Raw genomic sequence first — 26,392 nt, forward strand, 5'->3', positions numbered from 1 at the left:
TAACATTCACTGGGTTGTGTGGTATTTGTTGTTACAGTTGTTGCAAATTATGAGGAATTGTTAGAACATCATCTTTTGGAGTATCATCCAATACTACATAATCGTCTTCTTTCTTCTCATGTTGCTACAACAAATCTTTGTACAACACTTTCTCCTTGAATATGACATCCTTTTTTTTTTTTTTTTACAATTTTACGATTTTTAAAATCTCAAAGCTTATAACCAAATTCATCAATGCCATATCTAACAAATATACATTTCTTTGACTTAGCTTCCAGTTTGGTTCTATTTTCAGAATCTATATGTGCAAATGCTTCACAACTGAAGGTTTTGAGAAAAGAATAACTCACCTTCTTACCAGTCCATGCTTCCTCTGGAATACCACAACAGGAAGATGTAGAAAGACCTCTACTTATCAAATATACAACAATATTAACAACCTCCACCCACATGTTTAAGGGCAACCTTGCATGCAACCTCATGCTCCTTGCATGCTCCATTATAGTCCTATTCATGCGTTCAACCACTCCATTTTCCTATGGAATCCTTGCAACAATTTTCTGTCTACGAATACCATAAGTGGAGCAATAATCTTCAAATTCATGACTGCAATACTCACAACCCTTATTAGATCTGAGACATTTTAGTTTCTTAGCAATCTCATTTTCAACCAAGCATTTCCATTTCTTAAAAGTTTGAAATACATCATATTTTGTCTAAGAAAATAAACCCATACTTTTCTAGTTGCGTCATCAATAAATATAACATAATAATGAGAGCCACCAAGGGAAGATACCTAAGTTGGTCCCCATACATCTATATGCACAAGCTTTAATCTCTCACTTTTCTTTTCTTTCCCACTCTTCACAAAACTCACTCTCTTTTGTTTTTCCATACACAACTTTTATAGAAATTCATATTGACACATTTTAGACCTCGTAAAACTTTCTTTGAATGAAGTAATTTCATACATTTCTCACTCATGCCCAAGTCTGTTGTGCCATAGTGATGTATCTGAATCTACAACAATTGTTTTTTCTCCACCTTCTTTGTGGTTTTGCAGCCTCGGTTGAAGGCCAACACAAATACCCTTACTTAGCCTACTGCTCCTCAGTTGTCATTCCAGACTTTGATCCAACTACTAGAACCTGCTATTGGTATGCTCAAGCTACTATCCTACTGAGTTCAGTTGGGATCGACATCGATCGTCGCCCTTTATACCAGTTCTCATTAGACGCTCCTAGTCATCTAATCCCCCCTCGGCATGAGTTGAATGGGCATGTCAAACTTGACATTTACAGGCAGTGTAGCATACGAACCTGGGTGGATCTTCTAGGGGGACTACGTCTAAGGATGGCTTTCTATGCTAAGCACTTCTTAGACATCTGAGATGGGATTATTGTTTGCCCTGAGTACTTACACAGATTCTAGACACACACTCTGTGTATCTCCCTTGGCTCTTTCAGGGTGGGCTCGCACAGACTCCAAGGATTGGGTGTGCACACTTTGTACCTTAGGTAAGGCAAAATCTGAGACTCATTTTCTTTTTAGATGCCCCATATGCTACGAGATTAGAGGGAGATTTTATTGTCTGTTTAGAGATTGCAAATCCCTCTCATATTTTTTTCAGGTACACCTATCAACATTGCATTACGCTCTATCTCTGTGAGTCCTTACAGCTTCGTGATCATATTTTACAGCTTTCATTTTCGAGGAGTCAGGGCCAGACACAACTTACTATGACCTTCTCGCCCTCAACTCTAGTTCAGGGTGTGAAGCGTCCGTATAGTTTCCCTAATACGGGCTATTCTAGATCTGTGAGACCCTGCAGGGGACCTCTTCATTAGCGACATTCCTCTTGTAGCGCTCAGCTTCATCACAGGGCCTCTAGGAGCCGCACTAATCAGTCACTGTTTGACTTTTTCCGTGCGAGGATAGATACCTAATATTTTCTGTGATGTCTCCTACTTTCTTCTTCTTTTGTTGTACTTTTTCTTTTGTGGGCATCATTTGGTGCTCCATTTGTCTGCTAATTTCTTAGTGTAAGCTTCTAGTCCCATAGACCCTCGTTGTGGTCTTTTGTTGGACATTAATAATCTTATCTTCTCTTATCTCCATGGTCAACTGTAGCAACTGTTCTTGAACATTCATTTTTCTCTGAAACAATCAAAGTAGAAGGAATAGTATGACCTGTACAAAAATATAAGATGCCTACTTTCACACCTTTTGCTACTACAAGGGAACCTTTTGAAACTTTCCAATTTTTATCATTAAAAGTAACTACACAACCCTCATCACCGAGTTGCCCTGCTAAAATTAAATTCCTACTCAGCCTTGGAACGTGTCTTACCTCATGTAGTAACCAATGATTCCCATTCTGCAACTTAATCTTAACTTTTCCCTTTCCAACAATCTGATAGGGTTCATTATCCCCCAAATAAACAAGCTCAAAATGCTCTTGGACATAATCAATAAAATAACCTCTATGGGGTGTAGCATGAAATGAAGCACCATAATCTAAAACCCATGAATCATAAACACTTTTTAAAGAAAGAAGCAAAGCATCCTCTTCGGATTTGTTACTTACCACATTTGCCTCCTTGTTCCCTTGTAGTTTATCTCCTTCATTGTTCTTTCCAGTCCAACAATCTTTCTTCTTATGCCCTGGTTTACCATAGTACCAACAATCTCTTGGTTCTTTGGATTGAGACCTCTTTTCCTTTGACTTTCCTCTTGATTTTCCATAGTTTCTAGAATTATTTCCTCTCTCAATTGTTCTGCCTTTTTTTTGTGTGTTCAAAGCACTACCTGATGTAGATCCACCTTAGGTTTTCCTACGAGTTTCCTCACTCAGAATAACACCAATCACATCATCATATTTTAGGGTATTAGATCCAAAAACATAATTACTCACAACGATTACCAAGCCATTCTAGCTTTTAGGCAAAGAACAAAAAATCAAGAGAGCCCTAGTTTCTTCATCAAAATTGACATTCACAGAAGATAACTCACTAGTAACACTATTAAACTCATTTAGATGATTTGCAATAGATCCACCTTCTGTTATTTTCATATTAAATAAACGTTTCATGAGAAATACCTTATTTGAAGCAGAGGGCTTTTCATACAATTTCACTAGGTTTTCCATCAACTCTTCCGTCGTCTTCGCTTTTACAATGTTAAATGTCACTGATGGTGTGAGACATAACCAAATGCTTCCAAGTGCCTTTCTATCTAAAATCTCTCAGTCCTCATCTGCCATAGTTCCATGTTTCTTAGTTTTTTCTTCCAACGGCTTCCACAAGTCCTTTTGATAAAGATAGTCCTCCATTTGCATATTTCATAACTAAAAGTTTTGCCCATTAAACTTCTCCACCTTCAGCTTACCCTTGCCTGCCATCCCTCCCACTCAACTATGAGACTTTCCTGTAGGGGATAACTAAAAAAACAACTAGACTCTAATACCACTTGTTAGGATTAACCACGAACAAAAATAACAATTATATGCAAATATAAACAATATTCGAAAATAATAAATCATACAAAAGAGAACACAAGACACCAAGATTTAACGTGGTTCACTCAATTCCTAGGCTATGTCCACCAAACAAAAAGTTCAATATTATTAAGATCCAATGATTACAAATTGATTACAATCAGTAATTCCTTACAACTCATTACCATTGCAAAAAGAAATGATCGCATTACACCTTATGAAAATCCCTAACCCTAAGCCCTTTTATACAAGTATTTTTGCCGCTTTAGGGTTAAAATTAGTTACAACATGTTAGCTTGAAAATGTCGATAAAATAGCCCTAGAGCCCAAAAATCACGAAACCCGCTGAGGACTTATAGAGTATGTACAATACTTCCCTGACTAGTCACCACAAACTAACACTAATAACATATTGAAGTCATTTATAGTCTAACCAATTGCAATCTGATTGAGCAATTCATTTCATCAACTAATATGACTGAATTAACATTAGAATAGTACAGAAAACCTTAGGGCTGGAATTAGGATTTGCAAAGTTAGTATGAGGTAGCAATGGATGTAAGGAAGCTATGGTTAAGAGCGCATAAGATTTAGAGTTCACAAGTGAGTGCACAAAGTAAAAGTTCACTGGTAATTACAAACAACTTTTTGTCACCTGTGTACTTGCACAATTAATGCTAAAGTAAATTGGAAGCAATTTAAGGATCAAAATCAGCTTTGTGAGTACCATTTAATCGTGCAAGATGTTAAAGAACCTTTGGAGCAATTTAAGAGAAAAGTTAAAGTATTTTGAAGCAAATTTGAAGGCGATTTCAACAAACCCTAAGTTTTGTGAATTTGAGGTATTTATCGCTTGCGCAGTCATAATTTTAAGTTTCTATTGAAGAAAATGGCAACCCCAACTGTGTGTGATGTAAACGAGAGACCTAGATACAAGTTTAAGAAGCAACCATACATTTCAATGGAAGATGACCTATCAGGAACATTTTTACAAGTGCCTAATAGGATTTTGCATGTAGAAGACATCCGTGCGTACATTCACTATAAATTTGAGTTGATGGGAGACTATGATATTCATGAAGACTTGAACCTAGTATACAACAATGACCAAACATTTAAACAAGGGTTTGAACATCTGGAAAACCTAAACATCACTAAGCAAATGTTCTTTATGAAATTTGAGAACCATGAATGGACAAGAATAATTTTGAGCCGTATACATGAGGATATGTTCTGGGTAGGAGACATACCAATCATGATTGATAATGATATGATTCACAAACTAATTGGATTAAGCAATGAGGGTAGAAACCCTGTGAATGTAAAAAATGTTAAGAAGTTAGTAGAAACAAACCTAAAAACAATATTTGATGGAAGAAACATGAAGGTAGATATGATCAAAGAAACTAATATCAGACTTGTAAGAAAAGGTAACTAGATATAAGATGAATTACAGTTCTAGACTAAACTTTGTACCAACGGGATTTATTCATGCAGCATACTTGATGACAGTTGAGAATGAGAAAATCAATATGTGTGAGATTGTGAAGCAACATATACTTGATAATATAGACAGGATAAAGAAGACCAAGAATGTAGTATTTACATTTGAATCTTTGATAACACATTTGTATTTCCAAGTAATAAAAAATTTCCTTGGAATGCCAAGTTATGAATGAAACTCCAACAGATGCACAATGGGCTTCATTACACATTACTATAGAAAGAGACTAGAGGACATAATAACATAGGATATAACAAGAATGATGAAAAGATCTCAAGCATAAATAAAACAAATATTTAGGATACCACCATCCCTAGTTAAGAAATATAAAGATGAAATTTCCTTTATGGTTGAAACTGGTGTTACCTGCATGGAAGCAATAGAACCAAGAGTAAAATTTATTGATCCAATGAGACATTAGATGATAGAGGAATTAATTGAAGGCTATGCAAAGATCATCCTAGAGTCAGAAAAGGATGAGGAGTGCCCTAGATGGGGCACCTAAGAAGAACAAATCAAAGAAGTAGATATTTAGTTGTATAGCAAGGATATAAGATAGACACCATATTGAAGGAATCATGAATGAAAAAAGAGGAATTTATAGAAGCCGCATCAATAGCAATGGAAATGAGAGCAAGTGGGCAATTAACTATTCTCATTGCCAAGCCATTAGCTATTGATAGGATCAAAAGGAGTAATAGTGGCAGTATATGCGTAGACTCCTATTGCACCATATGTAGTAGTCTCATTTGTGCAACCATAATTTGTTCCACTAGTTCAATCCAGAGATGAAGTATATGCGTAGACTCCTATTGCACCATATGTAGTAGTCTCATTTGTGAAACTATAATTTGTTCCACTCGTTCAATCCAGAGATGAAGAAGATGTCAACATAGTTAAAGTTTAGTCAGCCACTCCACCTAGCATCAGAAGGTCTACAAGACTAGTTGAAGTAAAACAAGAATATGTTGAACCACCTAAACATAAGAGAGTGAAAGAATTGGCCAATGGTCTAGGTAAGAAAAGAAAGACACTTGTAACATGTAAGGGAAAGCAATAAAAAAGAGCACAAGTAGTTGAGTAAGAATTAAAAGAATCTGAAAAAGAAGAAGAAACAAAAGCAATAGAAACAAAGACACCAAGGGCGAAAGAAATAGAGAAAGGAAAATCAAAAGTTTCTACTACAGAAAGGAAGAAGTGGGAACCCAAAATTGAGAGGCTAAACTATATGATTATAGATGATGGAAACTTTGTTCAATTAAACAAATCTTATGAATCTTACAACAATTTTGAAAAGTTTGAGCTAGAGAATGCAATCATTAAACATATGATATTGTATAACATGAAATATGAAGATTATACAAGGACCAATTCCCATAGATCTTTATGAGAAGTTAGTTAATATAAAGAAAACGATTGTTGAAGAGGACAAAAACATATGAGAAAGATTAATAAGGAAATTATGCAAAGTAAAAGATGATAAGCATCTTGCAAGAATAATGAAGAGCATTGAGCCCTTATAAAGATTGTGTTCCCCTTCGGATCCCTATAGGTCAAGATCCCATTTGGATTGAGTTCCCTTTTGGATTTAGATCTCCTTCGGACTGAGATTCCCTTTAGATCGAGTTCCCCTTCGGATCAAGTTCCCCCTCAGAACGAGATCCCCTTCAGATCGAGTTCCACTTCAGACTGAGATCCCCTTCAGACTAAGATTCCCTCCATATTGAGTTCCCCTTCGGATCAAGTCCCCCCGTCAGACTGAGTTCCTCTTCGGAACGACATCCCCTTCGAATTGAGTTCCCCTTTAGGATGAGATTCCATTCAGATCAAGATTCCCTTAGGATTGAGACTGCCTTCGGACAGAGATCACCTATGACCAAGATCATCATGGGAATGTTACAGTGGTATCAGAGCCAGTGATTATGCCATCTTGTAGAAGTTAATGCAAGTTTATACTTGAAGGAGAAGGCGAGATCACGTTGCTGGTAGAATGACAGATCCCCAAGATCCTATGAAAAAACTCATGAATCTTTTAAGAGAGCTCAGCAAAAACCAAATGCAAATTAACGAAACCCAAAGGCTTATGCAGGAAACATTACAAAAATTGGGCGAGGGAAAGACAGTGGGAGAACAAAATGGGCATAACAACGTCTCTATTATGGGAAGGACAAACCCTCGACCCGCTCACTCTCCATCTTTGATACATGTCTTCCTTCCAAGGACAGAAGCACCACACAGAGAAAGATAGCCCACTTTTTAGGAAATGCAAGACTAACTTCGAGAGGATTGCAGGAACATAAATATGGAAGGTGATATATCCTACAAAGACTACGTTGATCTAAGAATGAGATATTCAAGCGAGGGAAATCGTGGCTTTTTAATGATGATATCAGGAGAAAGATTAAAAAGGTGAACTTATCACCATTTGGAAAAGTAAACTTATTGCCATTTGATGAATATGGAGGCATCATTGCATAGGCATGGATTCTAAAGGCAAATACCTATTTTCAGTTCAACTCAATGCCCGAAGAGGAAGCAATGAAGTTCACAATGCTCCATCTAAAAGAAGTGGCACTAGAGTGGTGGTACCATGGATTGGTCACTCTCAGTCACGACCAAGTAACCACTTTTGTCGAGGTCACTCTCATTCACGACTCTTATGTCGAGCAACCTCGTACGACATCCTTCCATTTGTGTATGCTGTGAACTCTGTGTACAGTTTTTCATTTGTTTCACTTGTGAGACTGCACCAATTAGTCTGATCCCTTGTTCAACATTTGAATTGCATGGTTGGTATCCATTCCTCTCATATATGTTATAACAACTTAAACCTAGTCTTACAACACTTTGTCAAAACTTGAGGGAATTATAGTGAAGAAAGTTGAGTCATCAAACAAGCCAAAGCTTGAGAGATGATGAGTTTCAGGAAAATTTGTTTGAGATGGCTGGATGTAGTATTCTAAGCAAGTGGAAATCTAACGTTAATGACATGGAAGTGTAGTATCTTTTATGTTTGTATAGTGGGTTGTAGAGTTGAAAACATGGTTGGATATAATATTCTAAACAAGTGCAAGTCTGATGTCAATGGCATGGAAGTTATTGTTGAATCAGAAACTCTAGATTGTTTTCTCTCAGAATAATTTACAATTTCTAATTTATTATAGTGAAGAGTTGACATGCCCTCTCAGACTTGTTGAATCATTTCCAAGCCAAGTCTTTGACTTTTAAATTTATAGGTCAATGTCTCTTTGCTATGGTCAATTTTCTAAGCAAGAGGAAAATTATTGTCTTGATCCCTAATTATTTTTTCTACACGATTCAAATGTAGTATAGAAACTGATGTTAATATACAATGGTAATCTTCAATATATAAAGTAATCTCATGAGTGAAATTCATTGATCCAATGAGATATGAGATGATGGAGGAATTAATTGAAGGCTATGCAAAGATCATCCTAGAGTTAGAAAAGGATAAGGAGTGTCCTAGATGAGGCACCTATGAAGAAAAAGTCAAAGAAGTAGATATTTAGTTGCATAGCAAGGATATAAGATAGACAACATATTGAAGGAATCATGAATGAATAGAGGGGAATTCAGAGAAGGTGCATGAATAGCAATGGAAATGAGAGCAAGTGAGCAATTAGATATTCTCATTGCCAAATCATTAGCAATTGATAGGATCGGAAGGAGTAACAGTGGCAGTATATGTGTAAACTCCTATTGCACCGTATGCAACTATATCATTTGTGCAATCATAATTTGTTCCACTAGTTCAATCTTGAGATGAAGAAGATGTCAGCATAGTCAAAGTTCAATCAGCCACTCCACCTAGGACTGGAAGGTCTGCAAGACAAGTTGAAGTAAAACAAGAATCTATTGAACCACCTAGACAAAAGAGAGTGAAAGAATTGGCTAGTGGTCCAAGTAAGAAAAGAAAGTCACTTGTCACATATAAGGGAAAGCAAAAAAGGAGAGCACAAGTAGTTGATAAGATAAGATAAGATAAATTTATTAAGATAAGATAAATTTATTAATGTCCAACAAAAGACCACCAAAAGACCACAATGTGGGTCTATGGGACTGGAAGCTTACAACAAGGAAAAAGCAGACAAACGGAACACCAAACGGTGTCCAAAAAAAGAAAGAACAAGCACAACAAAAGAAGAAAGCAGGAAACATCACGGAAAAGATTAGGTATCTGTCTTCATAGCGAAAAAGTCCAACAATGAATGATCTGTGCGGCTACCATAAGCCCTGTGATGAAGTTGAGTGCTAGGAGAGGAGTGTCGGTAGCAAAAAGGTCCCCTGCGGGGTCTCACCGATCTGGAACCGCCTATGCTAGGGAAACTGTACGGTCGCTTCACACCCCGAGCTGGAGTTAAGGGCGAGAAGAAGGTTGTAATAAGCTATGTTTGGGTCTAACTCCTGGGAAATGAAAGCTGTAAAGTATGGTCACGAAGCTATAAGGACTCGCGGAGATAGAGTGCAATGCAACATTGATCTATGTACCTGAAAAAATTCGAGAGGGATCTGCAATCTCTAAATAGACAGTAAAATCTCCCTCTAATCTCATAGTATATGGGGCATCTGAAAAGAAAATGAATCTCAGATTCTGCCTCTGCTAAGGTACAAAGTGTACACACCCGATCCTCTCTAGCAATATGGTGATCGACCTGAATCCGGAGTTTGTGTGAGCCCACCCTAAAGGAGCCAAGGGAGATACGTAGGGCGTGAGTCCAGTATCTATGTAATTACTCAGGGCGTACAATAATCCCATCTCGGATAACTAAGAAGTGCTTAGCGTAGAAAGCCATCCTTGGACGTAGTCCCCTTGGAGGATCCGTAAGAATTAGAAGAACCTAACGAAGAAGAAGAAACAAAAGCAATAGAAATAGAGACACCAAAGGAGAAAGAAACAAAGAAAGGAAAATGAAAAGTTTCTACTAGAGAAAGGAAGAAGTGGAAAGCCAAAATTGAGAGGCTAAACTAAACTGTATGATTAGAAATGACGGAAACTTTGTTCAATTAAACAAATTTTATGAATCTTACAACATTTTTGAAAAGTTTGAGCTAGAGAATGCAGTCATTAGACATATGATATTGTATAACAGGAAATTCGAAGATAGATAAGGAGAAATTCCCATAGATCTTTACAATAGGTTAGTTAATAGAAAGAAAAGAGTTGTTGAAGAGGATAAACGCATAAGAGAAGATTAATAAAGAAATTATGCAAAATAAAAGATGATAAGCATCTTGCAATAATAATGAAGAGCATTAAGCCCTTATTGAGATTGTGTTATGCTTTGGATCAAGTTCCCTTTCTATTGAGATCCCCTTCAGATCGAGATTCCCTTTGGATCAAGTTTCCCTTCGGAACAAGATCCCCTTCAGATTGAGTTCCCCTTCGAACCGAGATCCCCTTCGGACTGAGATCCCCTTTGGACTAAGATTTCCTCCAAAGTAAGTTTCTGTTTAGATCAAGTCCCCCCCTCAAATTGACTTCCTCTTTGGATCAAGTTCCCCTTTAGGGCGAGATTCCATTTGGAATGAGATTCCCTTAGGACTGAGACTGCCTTCAAACATAGATTGCCTACGACCAAGATCATCATGGGAACATTACAGTGGTATTAGAGCTAATGATTATGCCATCTTGTGGAAGTAAATGCTAGTTTATACTCGAAGGAGAAGGCGAGATCATCTTGCAAGTAGAATGGTGAATCCCCAAGATCCTATGACAAAACTCATGAATCTTTTAAGAGAGCTCATTAAAAACCAAATGTAGATCAATGAAACCCAAAGACTTATGTAGGAAACATTACAAAAATTGGGCGGGGAAAGACAACGGGAGAACAAAATGGGCATAGCAATGTCTTTGTTACGAGAAGGACAAACCCCTAACCCTCTCACTCTTGATCTTCGATACCTATCTTCCTTCCAGGATAGAAGCACCACACAAATAAAGAGAGCTCACTTTTTAGGAAATGGAAGAAAAACTTTGAGAAGATTGGAGGAATGCGAATATGGAAGGTGATATATCCTACAAAGACTATGTTGATCTAAGAATGAGATATTTAGGCAAGGGAAATTGTGGTTATTTTAATGATGATCTCAGGAGAAAGATAAAAACAGTAAATTTATCACCATTTGGAAAAGTAAACTTATCGCCATTTGATGGAGCTGGAGCCATCATTGCACAGGCATGGGTTTTGAAGGTAGACACCTATTTTCAGCTCAACTCAATACTTGAAGAGGAAGTAGTCAAGTTCACAATGTTCCATCTGGAAGAAGTGGCACCAGAGTGGTGGCAACAAGGATCGGTCACTCTCGATCATGACCAAGTAACCTCTTATGTCGAGGTCACTCTCATTCATGACTCTTAGGTCGAGTAACCCCGTATGACATCCTTCAATTTGCTTATTTTGTGAACTGTGGGCATAGTTTTTCATTTGTTTCACTTGTGATATTGCACCAAGTAGTCTAATCCCTTGTTCAACTTTTGAATTCTATGGTTGGTATTCATTCCTCTCATATATTTTACAACAACAACTTAAACCTAGTCTTGCAAGACTTTGTCAAAACTTGAGGGAATTATAGTGAAGAAACTTAAGTTATCAAACAAGTCAGAGCTTGAGAGATGATGAGTTTAGTCAAATTTGTTTGAGATGGTAGGATGTAGTATTCTAAACAAGTGGAAATTTGACGTCTATGACATGGAAGTGTAGTATCTTTTATGTTTGTAGAGTGGGTTGTAGAATTGGAAACATGGTTGGATATAATATGTTAAACAAGTGCAAGTCTTATGTCAATGGCATGGAAGTTGTTGAATCAAAAACTCGAGATTGTTTTCTCTTAGAATAATTTCTAATTTCTAATTTATTATAGTGAAGAGTTGGCATGCCCTCTCAGACTTGTTGAATCATTTCCAAGCCAAGTCTTTGACATTTAAATTTAAAATAGTGTCTCTTTGCTATGGTTAATTTTCTAAGCAAGAGGAAAATTTTTGTCTCGATCCCTAATTATTTTTTCTGCACAATTTAAATGTAGTATAGAAAGTGATGTTAATATACCAAGATAATCTTCAATATATAAAGTAATCTTAAAAAGCTATTATAAACGTCATAGTAAAAATGTATAAATTTGACCCTAATGCAATTATTCGCAGCAAATTAGTTTCCAAATCTAAACCCGAGTTGAATTGCTTGGCTAATAGTGATATTGCCACTCCAGAAAGTGAAGCCATCTTGTACCTAGTATATGTCACACTAGTCTTGAATGTTTTAAAGAATAAGTAAATGATCAAGAAACTAAATAATGTAAAAGAAATATGAAAGCTCATGCATATAAGTGTTAAATTTTTCTAGTGCATTCACTTACATGTTTCAATTATTCATAAAAATGTTCCTATTAATTTGCAGGATTTCTGGCAGGGCTTGGTAAACATCTTCTCAAGAGCATTCCACAGGTAACAACTTATAGAGACTAGCATGTTTTTTAGTTCTTTAGAAAATTTTCATACTTAAGGTATGCCGACCTAATAACAATGAAATACTTGTTGTATGCCATCTTTTCAATACTAGGGAGCATCAACTACATGTTATGTGGCATTGCATCCTCACCTGAAGGGAGTCAATGGGAAGTATTTTTGTGATAACAATGAGGCTACCCCAAGCAAACATGCCATAGATCAAGAATTGACAAGGAAGTTGTGGGAAGTCAGTGAGAAGATGGTTTCATAATCAATTTCCATGCTTTTAGTAGGATCACATGTTCTAGAAAATCGTGAACTCAAACACACTGAACTCTCTTGGATGTCCTAGACTATCTCTTTCATATATGGTCATTCATTCATTTGGTCCTTATGTCGCTTAAATAAACCATTTTTCTTTTCTTTTATGTTTTGAATGTAGTCTATAGAAAAATGTAAATTTTGTGTCGGTGTGATTAATTTTGTAAAATATTATTTTATAAGCCTTAAAGAACTCATTATGGCATAAATTGGATAATGTTTCCCAAAACATGTGAACTTGGATTTTCCCCAATCATCAAACATTTCAAAATATTTTTGCAAAATAAAATGCATCCTAGGTTATTGTACTCGTTAAATATACCTATATTAGTAAAATATGATATGTTTTTCTTACATAATATTTCTTACTATCAAAACTAGAAAATTCCTAGTTGTTCCACGCTAGTTAAATATTTACACTCTTAAAGATTATTGTCTAAATCTACTAAAAAAGGGTCACATTGATACATATATTATAAAGTAAATTGTAAAAGTGCCCATTTTTATGTGACATCACCCTTATGTGGATTTGTTGAGGAAGAAATTCAAATTATGAAAGTCACTCTTCATGCCTATATATCCTCAAGAGATTAAGAAGGCTACCATCTAAACAAATGGAGAATTTGCACATATGAGATTGACATGAAAATATAAATCATGTATTGAAGAACTATTCCATTCTACCTAATAAGTCTTTCTTGATCTCATTTGATTTTTTACATCCCAAATGTTTGCTACATTTAATAATATTCTAGGTGTTGGAAAATTTCATGTGAAATGAGTTGTTCGTTATTTTCGTTGTAAACAATAGTTCTTGTGAAATTGCTGCAATGATAAAATTGTTGATTCATGTGAAATATAATAGTGTTTAGTAGTTGATATATCATGTGGATGTTAGCTAGTTGTTAAGATGAAATTGGAAGAATGAATATCATAGAAATTTAAAATGATTATGTGATGTATTTTATTTTAAAATCATTAAAATCTTGGAATATGTTATTACTGGGAATCATTTCTATTTTGCAGGAGCAAGACAACTAAGGGGAAGCATTACCAAAATGAGAGTTAGGAAGGGGACCCAAATCCACCGTTTTAACAAGTATGAACTTAACCACCTAGACCAAGGATTTAAACGACTTGACAATCAAAGATGTAAATGGATTACCATGAGCGAATCGGTTAAACAATATAAAAAGAAGCATTAAACGTAACTTAAGAATAATACCTTCATCATTTCCTTATTTTGTGCAAGCCTAAATAGCTTGATATAAAAATATCTTGTCTATACTCATACTTGTGTGGGTGTGAAATATGTACACATACACACGTGTGTGTGCGTGCACGCGCGCGTGCACAGAATAATAATTAGTTTACACACACATATGTATGTATGTATTCAAATATATATAGCTACATATCATAGGACTTAGACAAGCATGAATACATGGTAGGGGATATTTTCATACCAAGATATGTATAGATATATCTTTTTGCACCATGCTTTTATAATCTATTCTTTGGCGCGGGCATGGTCCTTAATTTTTTATTTTGCTCGATCAACCTCATTATCACCACCTCATGGCATCGGGCTAATAGTTTACATATTTATTCATTTTTGAATTTTCAAAACAACAAGGCAATCTTGCAACGTTTGCATTGTGTCAATCTTGATTCTAATTGAACTACGCAGGAGGCCTTACCATCTGGGCCGATACAAGTTTATAATGTGTTTAATGATCCTTGTGGGACCAACTCTTTTCAAGACGATATTCATTGTTCTCTGTCTATTCTTCTACAACATTTCGAGCATTGAGAATTATCTGCACTATAATACTGATGCGTATCACATTGAGGTGGTGCGATTGAAGCCATTGCTAGAGCCGAAGCTCGTAAGTTTCGGTTGTGTGTTGTTCATCAACCCAATCAAAGTACTAGTGTGCCAGATCATTCTGCTTTCATTTGGCACTTCAAACCGATACCAAGAATCAAGTCATGCACTTGTTTCCTTGTATTCATTATGCCATGTCTTTCGTATGTGATACGTCATGATTATCAGTCTTGAATTATTACTTCAATACCTTGTCATGCATATAAGTTACGCCATGATTACCAGTCCTAAATACTTTTTCATTCATATGAGTTATGTCATGATTATCAGTCTTGTTTAATACTTCAATACTTGTTGCAAGATTTAGGGCTACATATGATTCGTTGAACTAAAATTAACTTATGTTGATCTATTTATGCATTCCAGATATTACCATATTGTGTTAATAAAATATCTAAATAAGAGTTACATACAGGGGCATAGCCAATATGTTTTTGAGATAGTATACTCTCTTTGCAATATCAAAATAGAATTAAAAGCCTACTGTCTTATGATGACATAGGTTGATAAAAGCATGATATATGACAAATGAATAAGAGATCATGAATCCACGAAAATTCCTCCAAGTATTAAGGACCATCATGGTCAAGCTTAAGGAGGAAAGTGTGGAAAACCCTACAGTAAAAGGGGGAAAAAAAATTTCATTTACAATATTATATTCTTTCTCTGAAACCTTTTAACTCATAACACATTTTCTAGTGAGAAATCTTCAAACTTTTAATTTCAAAAGGATGCCCAGTGGTAAAAGAGATTTCAAGAAGTAGGATTTTTTGACTTCCTTAATATATTCAAAATTCTCTTTGTAGAATTCCACGTGTCTAGTGCCATATACATATTTGAAATCACAATGATGGTATATTCATACTAAAACCTTATAAAGATTAGAACCATCATAATCTTCTTTTAAATATCTTCAATATCCCAATGCCTTACTGGTCTAGTGAAGTCAGTCGAACCCCAAAGTGGGTCCAACTTTAAAAAAATGTATTTGAAACAACTGACTTCTCACTAACACTCTAAACAAGATTCTCGTACTAATTGGATTTGGATTCAATTACTAATTGATCAACTGAAACTCATCTTTTGACTTCTTTGATAATTGTCTATTTTGTGTCAGGAGGCCTCTGAGATGGATTTAAAAACTTGACAAAAACACAGGATGAAACCTTGGCACTTGGGACAATTACTCTCTAGTCCATACACTTTCACTATGCAAATTTTCATCTTATGACATTTTTTCAATCAAAAGATACCAATCTCTAAAGTTGCGTATTTCAATTTGATCCTGCAAACAACCTATTAGAAATAGAAAAATGCATTTGGTTTTGACCTTGCAAATCAGTCAAATGGACACTTGAGGAAACAAATTTTGGGACATTGGAAACTTTCATATGGAGAGTACAAATGTGCAATTTGGGCTCATGAGGAATAATTGGGCAAATTTGGCAAGCCTTTGAAGTTTGATTTTGGGAATTACAAAACTGGACACATCAATATACAGAGTTTTTGCAAATGAAATGGACCTAGGAAAGTGGGCAAATGGATTGGTGACAACTTGAAAATTGGCACATGTAAAGTATTTTCGGTATAAAACATAGTGGTAAAATCTGTTTGGCTTCATTTACATCTTGAACATGCATCTTGACCAATCTATGAAACTAATCAACATGAACATGTTAGAAATTGCCAACATAATCGCATTTGAAAACTAATCCAACGGATTCGCCATAGGCTCAAAACTTATACATAACATGTCTCTAACCCCTAGAATGCAATAGAAAAATAATTTCTTCATTTTGGTGAACTGGATCAAAGTTGTGATTGGTCAAACATGGCTAGTGACAAACTCTCATAAAAGGCAAGTGGGCAATTTTAAGTTTTTGCAAATGGAATTAGCTTGGAAAACTTATCAAATGAATTCATCAGGACCTTAAACTTCAAACATAGGATGTCATTTATGACTACAATGTAGATGTATGACCATTTCTCCAAGACACTCAATAGATCATAAAATATTCATTGTCAAACATGGCTTCCCATAATTTTGAATAATGTGCATTAGCATGACAACAATAAACATCCAATGTTGGAGAATTCAAAACTCTATCAAAACATGTCGAAACAACTTGAAATCTGGAACATAGGTTCTCTGATATGTACACTAAGAACTTCCAAAGTGATGAGTCATGATACTAGACCAAGTGCAAGATATTCAGATGTAAACTAGCCTTCTGACCTCTATTTGACACTTGAAGGAAAAGATAGATTTGATGAGTGCTCAAAACAATACTTCACCATATGACTTAGAATCACAAATTATTATCATGGAACACATGCATATATTGAATGAAAGGTATGGGACAACTGAAACACCTCATAGGCCTCAAAATGATAGCTAGGTACATATGCGTGCAAAGCTTTTATAGGTGTTACTTTGGCAAAATTTTCTAACCGATACTCAAAATTCATGCTCAATTTTGAGTCCCAATAGTGGCTTTGTTTGGGGATGCATGCCCCTTGTGGACATGGAAAGGATTCAGATCACTGGAAGAAGCATACCACTCCAACAAATCCTCTTGAACAACTTTTATTGAAAGCAAGAACCTACTTCTAATTGTACAAACAATGACTCTGGGCCATTGAAACTTCAACAAAACTTCTGACCTCTGTCATAAATCTAATTTTCATTTCTTTCTTCTAAGTTGAAAATATCATCCTCATTAGTTTCACCAACAACATTAGCACCTTGTATCGGCTCATTAGACAAAACATAATTATTCTCTTCACTTTCATAGTACATAGAAAAACTTGAAACATGATCTGCAACTTGTTCACTATGAAAATGCTGATGAACATGCTCATGAATTTCAGAACCAAATTGAAAAGTCTCGTTAACATATAACTAATGCATGCTATCAATTGAGAACACAAAGGCTTCATACTCTACTTCATTTGAAGAGTTGCAAGCATCAAAAACTCGCAACTCACCTTCTCACTATGAAAATGTTGATGAACATGCTCATGAATTTCAGAACCAAATTGAAAAGTCTCTTTAACATATAACTCATGCATGCTATTAATTGGGAACACAAAGGCTTCATACTCTACTTCATTTGAAGAGTTGCAAGCATCAAAAACTTGCAACTCACCTTGTGTATCCATTTGTAAAGGGTATATGAAATCTAATTTCACTTCATTTGTAACACTATCATTTTTCCAATCAGGTTTCCCACAAGCTGAAACATCTTCACATTCAAGTCATGGATTAGTTACCAAGTTATATGAATCATTATGAAGGTATTTACACATAAAGGGTTGATCTATATCATTGTCTTCATCAAACACTTCATTAGAAAAAAACTTGAATGGATAAAACTTATCATCATAAGATTCATCAACACAAGAAGAAAAATTTGAATCCAAATCACAACTCTCAACACCTCCACTTTCACCACATGAACAATCAAACTTAATCACACATGGTTGCTCTTTACTGTCACATACTTCATTCAAATCTATTGAAGGAGTAACTATTCTTTCTTTAATCTTAACACCACTAACCATAGAAACAACTTCAACACATGTTAAATCAGAGCTATAGAATGTGGAAGACTCTTTAATAGAACTAATAGTATTTAAATCTGATTTAACATCATTCATGACAACAACTTGTATGGACATATCAAATATATCTTCATCTCTTACAACCTCATAATCATGTGTATCTTGATCATCATAAACAGAGAGTTGAATTGAAACAATAGGAGGACTAGGATATGCATCATACCTCACAATCATGGTATCATCTTAATTTTCAGAATATGCAGATAGTAGCAAATATAAATCTAGGTGTTAATTGGATGCATACCTTCTAAATTCATGCTCCAGCAAGGTTGAGATTTCATCATTACTTAATGAGACTTCGTTATAAGTCTTTTTCTCTTGGCTGCAAGCATGAATTGGTTCATGTGGAACATCTCCAACAACACATTCGTTAGTAGCATGGTATGAGAGAATAGCAGCATTACGACAACATGTTTCTTCTTGTCACAGGGAGCCACAACACTCAATTCATCATCAGATTTGTACTTATCAAAAGAAACACTACTGTCCTAACCCCATTTTGACATATGACTCTTATAAATGCCTGAAAATATATAAATATATATCTTCAATTCATCTACCCTTGTAAATATTATTCAATAAACAATATTGAATATATTTATAATTATATTATCTAAATAATAATATTCTGAATTAATAAAATTAATAATATAAATAGATCTAAAACATCCACAATATTGAATTAATAATATTAAAATATATTTATCACTCAACATATATTATGACCCTTAATTAAAAAGGTTGGTAAGGTCACACCTCTTTATTAATTTCCACGATGTACATATAAAGTGGGGCACATTTAGAAAGAAAAAATGATATATACGGGAACATTATTACACAAGAATATTTGATTTATGTTAGCAAGACCAACCATAGAGACATCAAGGACCCACATGCTTGATAAGGAGTGTTGCTGGAAGTGGATCTAGGTCAACACGTCAAATAAAGACTTTGGAAAGGGAACGTAAGAAGGGATTCACCTACCTACAGGAAAACCTTCAAAGAAAACTATGTTGGTATTAAACTTCTATAAAATTGGTAAGTATAAGGCATCTCATAGAAAGGGAAAAAAATCCCAAAAATATAGGGGAAAAGCATGTAAAGTAAAATGTTATAAGTCATGCACTTTATTAAATAGGAAAAGCTATGTTTAGGAACTAATGTTTTTGTTTATCCCCTATCTATTTCTTTTTTTTGAAAAAGAAATCATATTCCTAAAGTTTTGGTCAGTATATTTATAAATTCATTTATAACAGCATAAATCCTTTTTTCTGATTGGTCAGATACTATTTTCCTGGCCATAAACCTTATTTTTTGAATTGGAAAATGTAAAAAATAATCCAAAAGGATAAGGATGTATTTAATGTTCTTGTCAGCAATTGTCAATAATTGGAAAGATGAGTAGATTTTGAAATACACCATTACGCTTTGCACAATCCAAAAAGACTATTTTGTAGAAGATAGATTTAAAATATTTGAGAGGAAATTCCTCATCTATAGAAGAATCCTTTGCAGTCACATTATGTATTGAGAATGTGGAATGGATAATGATGGCCTCTGTTTAAAAAATTACTTCAACCATCTTTTCCCAAATCCTCTAGTATTTTCCATAAAAGTATTACTGCCTTTATTCAGTGTTTTCGGTCTTCCACTTTTTCTCTATTTTTTTAACGATGTTTTGTCCACTTCCTTTAGATTAGGTGAGGGGGATAATACTTTAGCTATATGTTCATCTATCTTATTAATTCTTTACCATGAATTTGATATTATATTATTTTTTAAAAAGTAAAAACTAATGAGTATGCATACAATTTAATTAATTAAATAAATATGATTTTAAATGTAAATGTAAAATTTGTATCTATTTAATTTTTTTAATTTTACACATTAATCATTTTAGACTTATAAAAAATAGAATGTTTTTACACTTTATTTTATATTTATACTCTAAAATAAAATTGTAAATATTAAAACTAAAATGTACATATGATGTAATCTTCATTATTTAACTTATAAATGTAATCTTTTAATTCAATTTTTCATGTTTCCTTAGCAAATCATTATCAATTTTATAAATAAATTGATTATAAAATTGTCAATTACAATTAAATTTTTACAAACAAACTACATGCGCATACACTTATGATTGAGGTTTGATGTTATTAAATATTGAAAATTTATTTTAATGTAAATAATATTTAAAGCTCAAATATTATAAGATTTCTTGTGAGAAGAATTTTAATGTTTTCTATAGTGCTAGTGTAGAAATTGCATCCATCTCTATATGAATGGCTATGTGCCAATGTGGAGTATGAAGTCGTCTCTATATGAATGACTAGACATGATGTCATAGTGCCAGTACAGGAAGTGAGATCCTTGTATGAATGGCTATTGTGCCAGCGTGAGAGATGAGTAACCTTGTATGAATGGCTAAGATGAATGAGAGCTCATAGTGCTAGTACATAAAGTGATATCCTCATATGAATGACTATCGTGCTAGTGCGAGAGATGAGTAACCTTGTATGAATGGGTAGATGGGAATTAGATAATGGTTAGAATATTCTGATAATTTTAACATATGCATATGTGAACCCTAAGGGTTGTACTCTAGAGAAGATGGTTGACTAACTAAGGGTTAGGAAACATGATCTATAGACATCTTTAAGGTTGGGGCTAAGATAGAAGGTAGAGTAGTATAGTGAGTTATATTATTATTATGGTTCTAACAATTATTTTGCAGGTTTTTTTGCTAACCCTAGAAGTGAGGACACTACAACTACCCTCATTGCTATCATACTTTCCTTCCTTTACATACATAATGTTATAAGAAGAGAATTCAGTCACGTGTTTATTCTCTACATGTTGATTGCATTCATTTTGTTCATCAAATAATGAATCCTCATCTTCACAATCATAAGACATACTATCATGAATAGATTCTTCACATCCTCAAAGGTTTTTATCATTTTCATTATCACTACCACATGAATACATATGTCTAACATCTTCAAGTACAAGAGCATCAATCGTTTGCATTGATTCATAAATGTGGTGAATCTTTTCCATTCTCATTTCAGCTGATCAATTAATTGAATCAAGCCTATATGTGCACAATAATAAACTAGCCCACGATTCTTCTTGGGGTCTTATTTGAATAAGAAACTCCATAATGGCCGACTTAAACTTCTTAAAGAACCCAATATCATCTTGACCTTTAAGATTTCCTATTCTCATTCTTATAAAAGCAATGGCCCTTCTTGAATTTCTCCTTTCAACATGGTAATTCTTTCACATATATCTTCATAATTTGGTAAACTACTTTCAAATTCAGACTCCAACTCCATTGTGAAACTTACACCTCTTGTGATATTGCTATCGGGATTTAACTGTGTGATTTTTGAGTCAAATTCATTGACCCATGTTACATTAGTAGTGATTCAACATGAATCCATCTCTCATGAGAATAAATGGAACACTTAGCACTCATTGGATCTAGGTGATGCTCACAGGGGTGAAGCACCGAGACTTCCCGAGAGGTCAACCATCCTAGTACTACTCTAGCCTGAGCATGCTTAACTGCGGAGTTTCCTCCATGGTTAAAACCAAAGCTTGCAACCCCATTTGCAAAACCTTCACCAAGTGTTGTGCCTTATGAACCATTCATTAGAAAGCCCCTTAAGCTCATCAATTGATAAGTAGGAGATAATTTCCACAACAAGTCAAATATCTTACACCTCTTCTTCCCTAGTGCTGAAAACACAAATAGAGGCACTAAAATCTACCAAAGAGAGAAAGAACGACTCATTGTCTACTACAAACATTTGTGGATCTATACTCGAATATCACAAAAAAAATTCAACCAAAAGATTTGCCCACATCTAAACAAATCTGAAAGTAAAATACAATAGTATTTCTTCTCTTCTAAGAGTCTTCATACTTCAACCATATACTTCAATAAGCTGAAACTTAGGAGTGTGGCTACTTACTTGATGCATTGCACATTCAAATGACTTCAAGATAAGGGATGCTTTCCTTGAGAACCTTGCAACCACTTTTCTTTCAAACAAATGAAGTTCTTACCATAGATTTGAAACAAGGTTGTTGTTCCAGAGCGTCTTGTGTCAACTTGTTCAAATATTTACAACATAGAACAATTTAGTAACTTCCTTATCATTGGTTAGAGACAAGAGTCGCCACTCAATATAAAATTGTAACTAAGTTTTCAACAAATCTTGCACAAGACTAAAAGACTCAATTCACATATGTGACAAAAAACAAAATGGCATGAATTTTTTCTCAAGAACTCACAAACTTCTTTCTTACCCCAAAATGAAAAACTCATTTTACCTCTGTGCTCTTCAATGGACAATCTATTGGGAGGTAATATGACAGAGATATGCATGGATGTTGCATAAATTTACCATGACACTTTTCTACAACTTGAAACATGCTTGTTCTTCCTGATGGATTAACACTCTCTTTTAGATTCTCAAGCGTTGTCTACCATAACAGTTCAATACAAATCCCCAGTAGAGTTACCATTTTGTTGGCTCCTAATTTGACAGTGATTTTAACTACCATGTAGCTGAAACCAAAATGCATCTAAGGGAAGCTAACTCCTATAATAGATGCAATTTGAATAAAACTCTGGCCAACTATAAGGCTATACCCCTTCTACACTTCAAACTCTGCAAAACTTAGGTGGGTAGACCTTAAATTCGTCCATATGACCAGTGCACAAATATAGATTTGAATCTAGACAAAGCAAATTAACCCTTGAATCTTATTCACTCATGCAATAACAAAGATATGAGATAGAAAACAACATGACCTAGGCATTCACAAGCTAAGTGGGGGTTATCCTCTTAGCTCTTCAACATAAAAGGGAAAATGATTTTAATTTAATATTGATTTCAACATAACCCAAATATGAAACAACAAAACTATGTAATCTCTAATTGAGATTAGTGTCTACTCCATTGGGTATCTCATAAACTACAACATACATCAAGATATCAATGATCTATCCATTCACTTTGTGAATCAAACATCATTTTTCACAATGAATCTCGTGCTTAACAAAATCCTTCCATGAAATCTGTAACCCTGTCAAAATATACTAAGCATTTACTTGATTCTTTGAATCAACAACAAAACATACTAAGACATGTAACCCTAAACAAGTTGCAATTGAGATCTATGATATTTTCTCATACATCACAAAAGATTGCAAACAATGAAGATAGGAGACAAGAACCAGAATGAAACTATCTACATTTACTACTTTGTATTCATTTCTTTGAGACAAATACATTCAAGATGCATGAAACTAACTCATAAACACCAAAAAAATCAGAACTTATCACTATGACTTTATTGTTGTTATTCAAATAGAGAGAAAATGTTCAGAATAGGTGGAGTCACAACTAGAGCCTTGCTCAATAGACTGGAACTGACGTCGTACAATGAGAGAAGAGAATATATAGAAGAACAAAGCTACATCAAATATGATCCTTGGTTGTCACTTGTCATCTTGTTTCTTCATCTTCTTCCGAAGGAAAAACTCCCCCCTTCCTCTCTTCAACTGAAAAGAAAATCCGATCTTCATCATTGTTGCAATAAAATTGAAAATATCTCATCAAATTGATGGAAACTCCTCTTGTGGAAAGATCAGATATGATGCAAAAACCACTACTGAAAGTCCTACCAAATTGATTAGAAGGTAAAATAACACTATTGGAGTAAACTTTACCAAGTTTGGCTCCTACCTAGATGATGGATTCACAAGGAAACATCTCTAACTATCATGATTGAACCACAAATAACTAGGAGGAAAAATCAGTTGAAAAAGACTTATTCGAACAAAACCTCAAATTAATTTTTACCACAAAGACCTATATGTGTTTGGACTGCAAAAGTGGAAAATTTGCTTCAAGACCTTTGCAATGATATATGTTAAGCGTACCTTTGCTCAAGGTTCAAACCTAAAACCCCTTGTTGAAAACCAAGCATTAAAATGGAGTTACAGACCTTCTCTAAAAAAATTGAAACTATTATAAAGTTAAAATTTTATAATATATGAAATCCTTATTTAAAATGTAGGGCCTACTTAAATTTTAAAATCTCTTTACTTCTCCTTGAATGTTCACTCAAACTTAAGGTTTCAAATCCTCAAATTGAGACTTAATGAAGAATTTCCTCCAATTTCTGTAGATGGTCAAATTGTTTGATTGTTACATAGCAACTCCCAATTGGTCCACTTGGTCTTTGCTAGTGCCTTGTCACTACCCAGTCATCATCTTTGAGTGTCCTGCCACATCATCGCCACATATCACCTCTTGATTGGTCGTCAAATCTGCTGCCTCATCTGACTCTACTAGACATCTTTGCCACATGTCACAATCTCGCTTCATCATAATGACATCATCACCATCTTTAGGGTTAGCAAGATTTTGACACATGTCCTCTGGTAATGTCACCATCTTCAACCTTGGGCACCACGTGTCATTTGATTTTCTATCGCCGCCAACTTGTTGCCACCTTAGAGCCACATCATCTAGCTACTCGTCAGGTGCCTAGGCCCACCATACCACGTGGCAACATTTCACTTCATTGCCATACTAACACACAGGGCTTGTCAGTGCACGTGATCTTGGCACATGTCTACTTGGATCCAGGAACTGTTGCGTGTCCCACTTCTACATAACACCTTTGTGCTTTGTCGCTATAATGACATCTCCATCTTGTGGAATTGCATGAGCACAACACTTGTCCATTAGCTCCAGCTCAAGGTCAAATTGTTTGACTGCTACGTAGCAACACCTAGTTGGTCCACTTGGTCTTTGTTAGCACCTTGTCACTACCCAATCATCATCTTTGAGTGTCTTGCCACATCATCACCACATATCACCTCTTGATTGGTTCTCGAATCTGCTGCCTCATCTGACTCCACTAGACATCTTTGCCACATGTTGTGATCTCACTTCATCACAATGGCATCATCACCATCTTGCAGGTTAGCAAGATTTTGACACATGTCCTCTGGTAACATCACTATCTTCAACCTTGGGCACCACGTGTCATGTGATTTTCTATCGCCACCAACTTGTTGCCACCTTAGAGCCACATCATCTAGCTATACTTGTTAGGTGCCTAGGCCCACCATACCACGTGGCGGCATCCTCTGGTAAGGTCACTATCTTAAACCTTGGGTACCACGTGTCGTGATTTTCTATCACTGCCAACTTGTTGCCACCTCAGAAGCCACATCATCTAGCTACTCGTCAAGTGCCTAGGCCCACCATACCACGTGGCGGTAGCATCTCACTTCGTTGCCATACTGCACATGATCTTGCCATGGATCCAAGAACTATTGCAGGTCCCAACTTCCACATGAAACCTTTGCGCTTTGTTGCTATAATGACACCTCCATCTTGTGGAATTGCATGAGCACAACACCTGTCCAATTGCATGAGCACAACACCTATCCAACACCTGTCCATTAGTTTCAGCTCATCACCTGTCCATTAGTTCCAGCTCATCACCTTAATTCATGTACCTGATGTCGCTTGCCTATTGGTTCTTGATTGGTCCTCAAATCTGCTACCTTATCTAACTCCACTAGACATCTTTGCCACATGTCACGATCTCACTTCATCATAATGACATCATCACCATCTTTAGGGTTAGCAAGATTTTGACACATGTCCTCTGGTAATGTCACTATCTTCAACCTTGGGCACCACGTGTCATTTGATTTTCTATCGCCGCCAACTTGTTGCCACCTTACAGCCACATCATCTAGCTACTCGTCAGGTGCCTAGGCCCACCATACCATGTGGCGGCATCTCACTTCGTTGCCATACTGACACACAGGGCTTGCGAGTGCACGTGATCTTGGCACATGTCCACTTGGATCCAGGAACTGTTGCATGTCCCACTTCCACATAACACCTTTGCGCTTTGTTGCTATAATGACATCTCCATCTTGTGGAATTGCATGAGCACAACACCTGTCCACTAGCTCCAGCTCAAGGTCAAATTGTTTGACTACTACGTAGCAACACCTAGTTGGTCCACTTGGTCTTTGTTAGC

General features: G+C 35.4%; 1 protein-coding gene across 1 annotated transcript in view; it reads left to right on the forward strand.

Moving 5' to 3' along the window:
• The window catches only part of LOC149544779 (short-chain dehydrogenase TIC 32, chloroplastic-like), a 142,591-nt gene extending 129,488 nt beyond the window's left edge, over positions 1-13,103 (forward strand). Inside the window, exons 7-8 of the mRNA XM_089795354.1 lie at positions 12,416-12,462; positions 12,578-13,103. Coding sequence (XP_089651480.1) covers positions 12,416-12,462; positions 12,578-12,736 — 206 coding nt within the window. The 3' untranslated portion in view covers positions 12,737-13,103. The remainder of the gene's footprint in view (positions 1-12,415; positions 12,463-12,577) is intronic.
• Positions 13,104-26,392: the final 13,289 nt, after the last annotated feature.

Source organism: Cupressus sempervirens, chromosome 8 (assembly GCF_028749045.1).
Source record: "Cupressus sempervirens isolate cs-2001-9-10 chromosome 8, ASM2874904v1, whole genome shotgun sequence".
Taxonomy (NCBI): domain Eukaryota; kingdom Viridiplantae; phylum Streptophyta; class Pinopsida; order Cupressales; family Cupressaceae; genus Cupressus; species Cupressus sempervirens.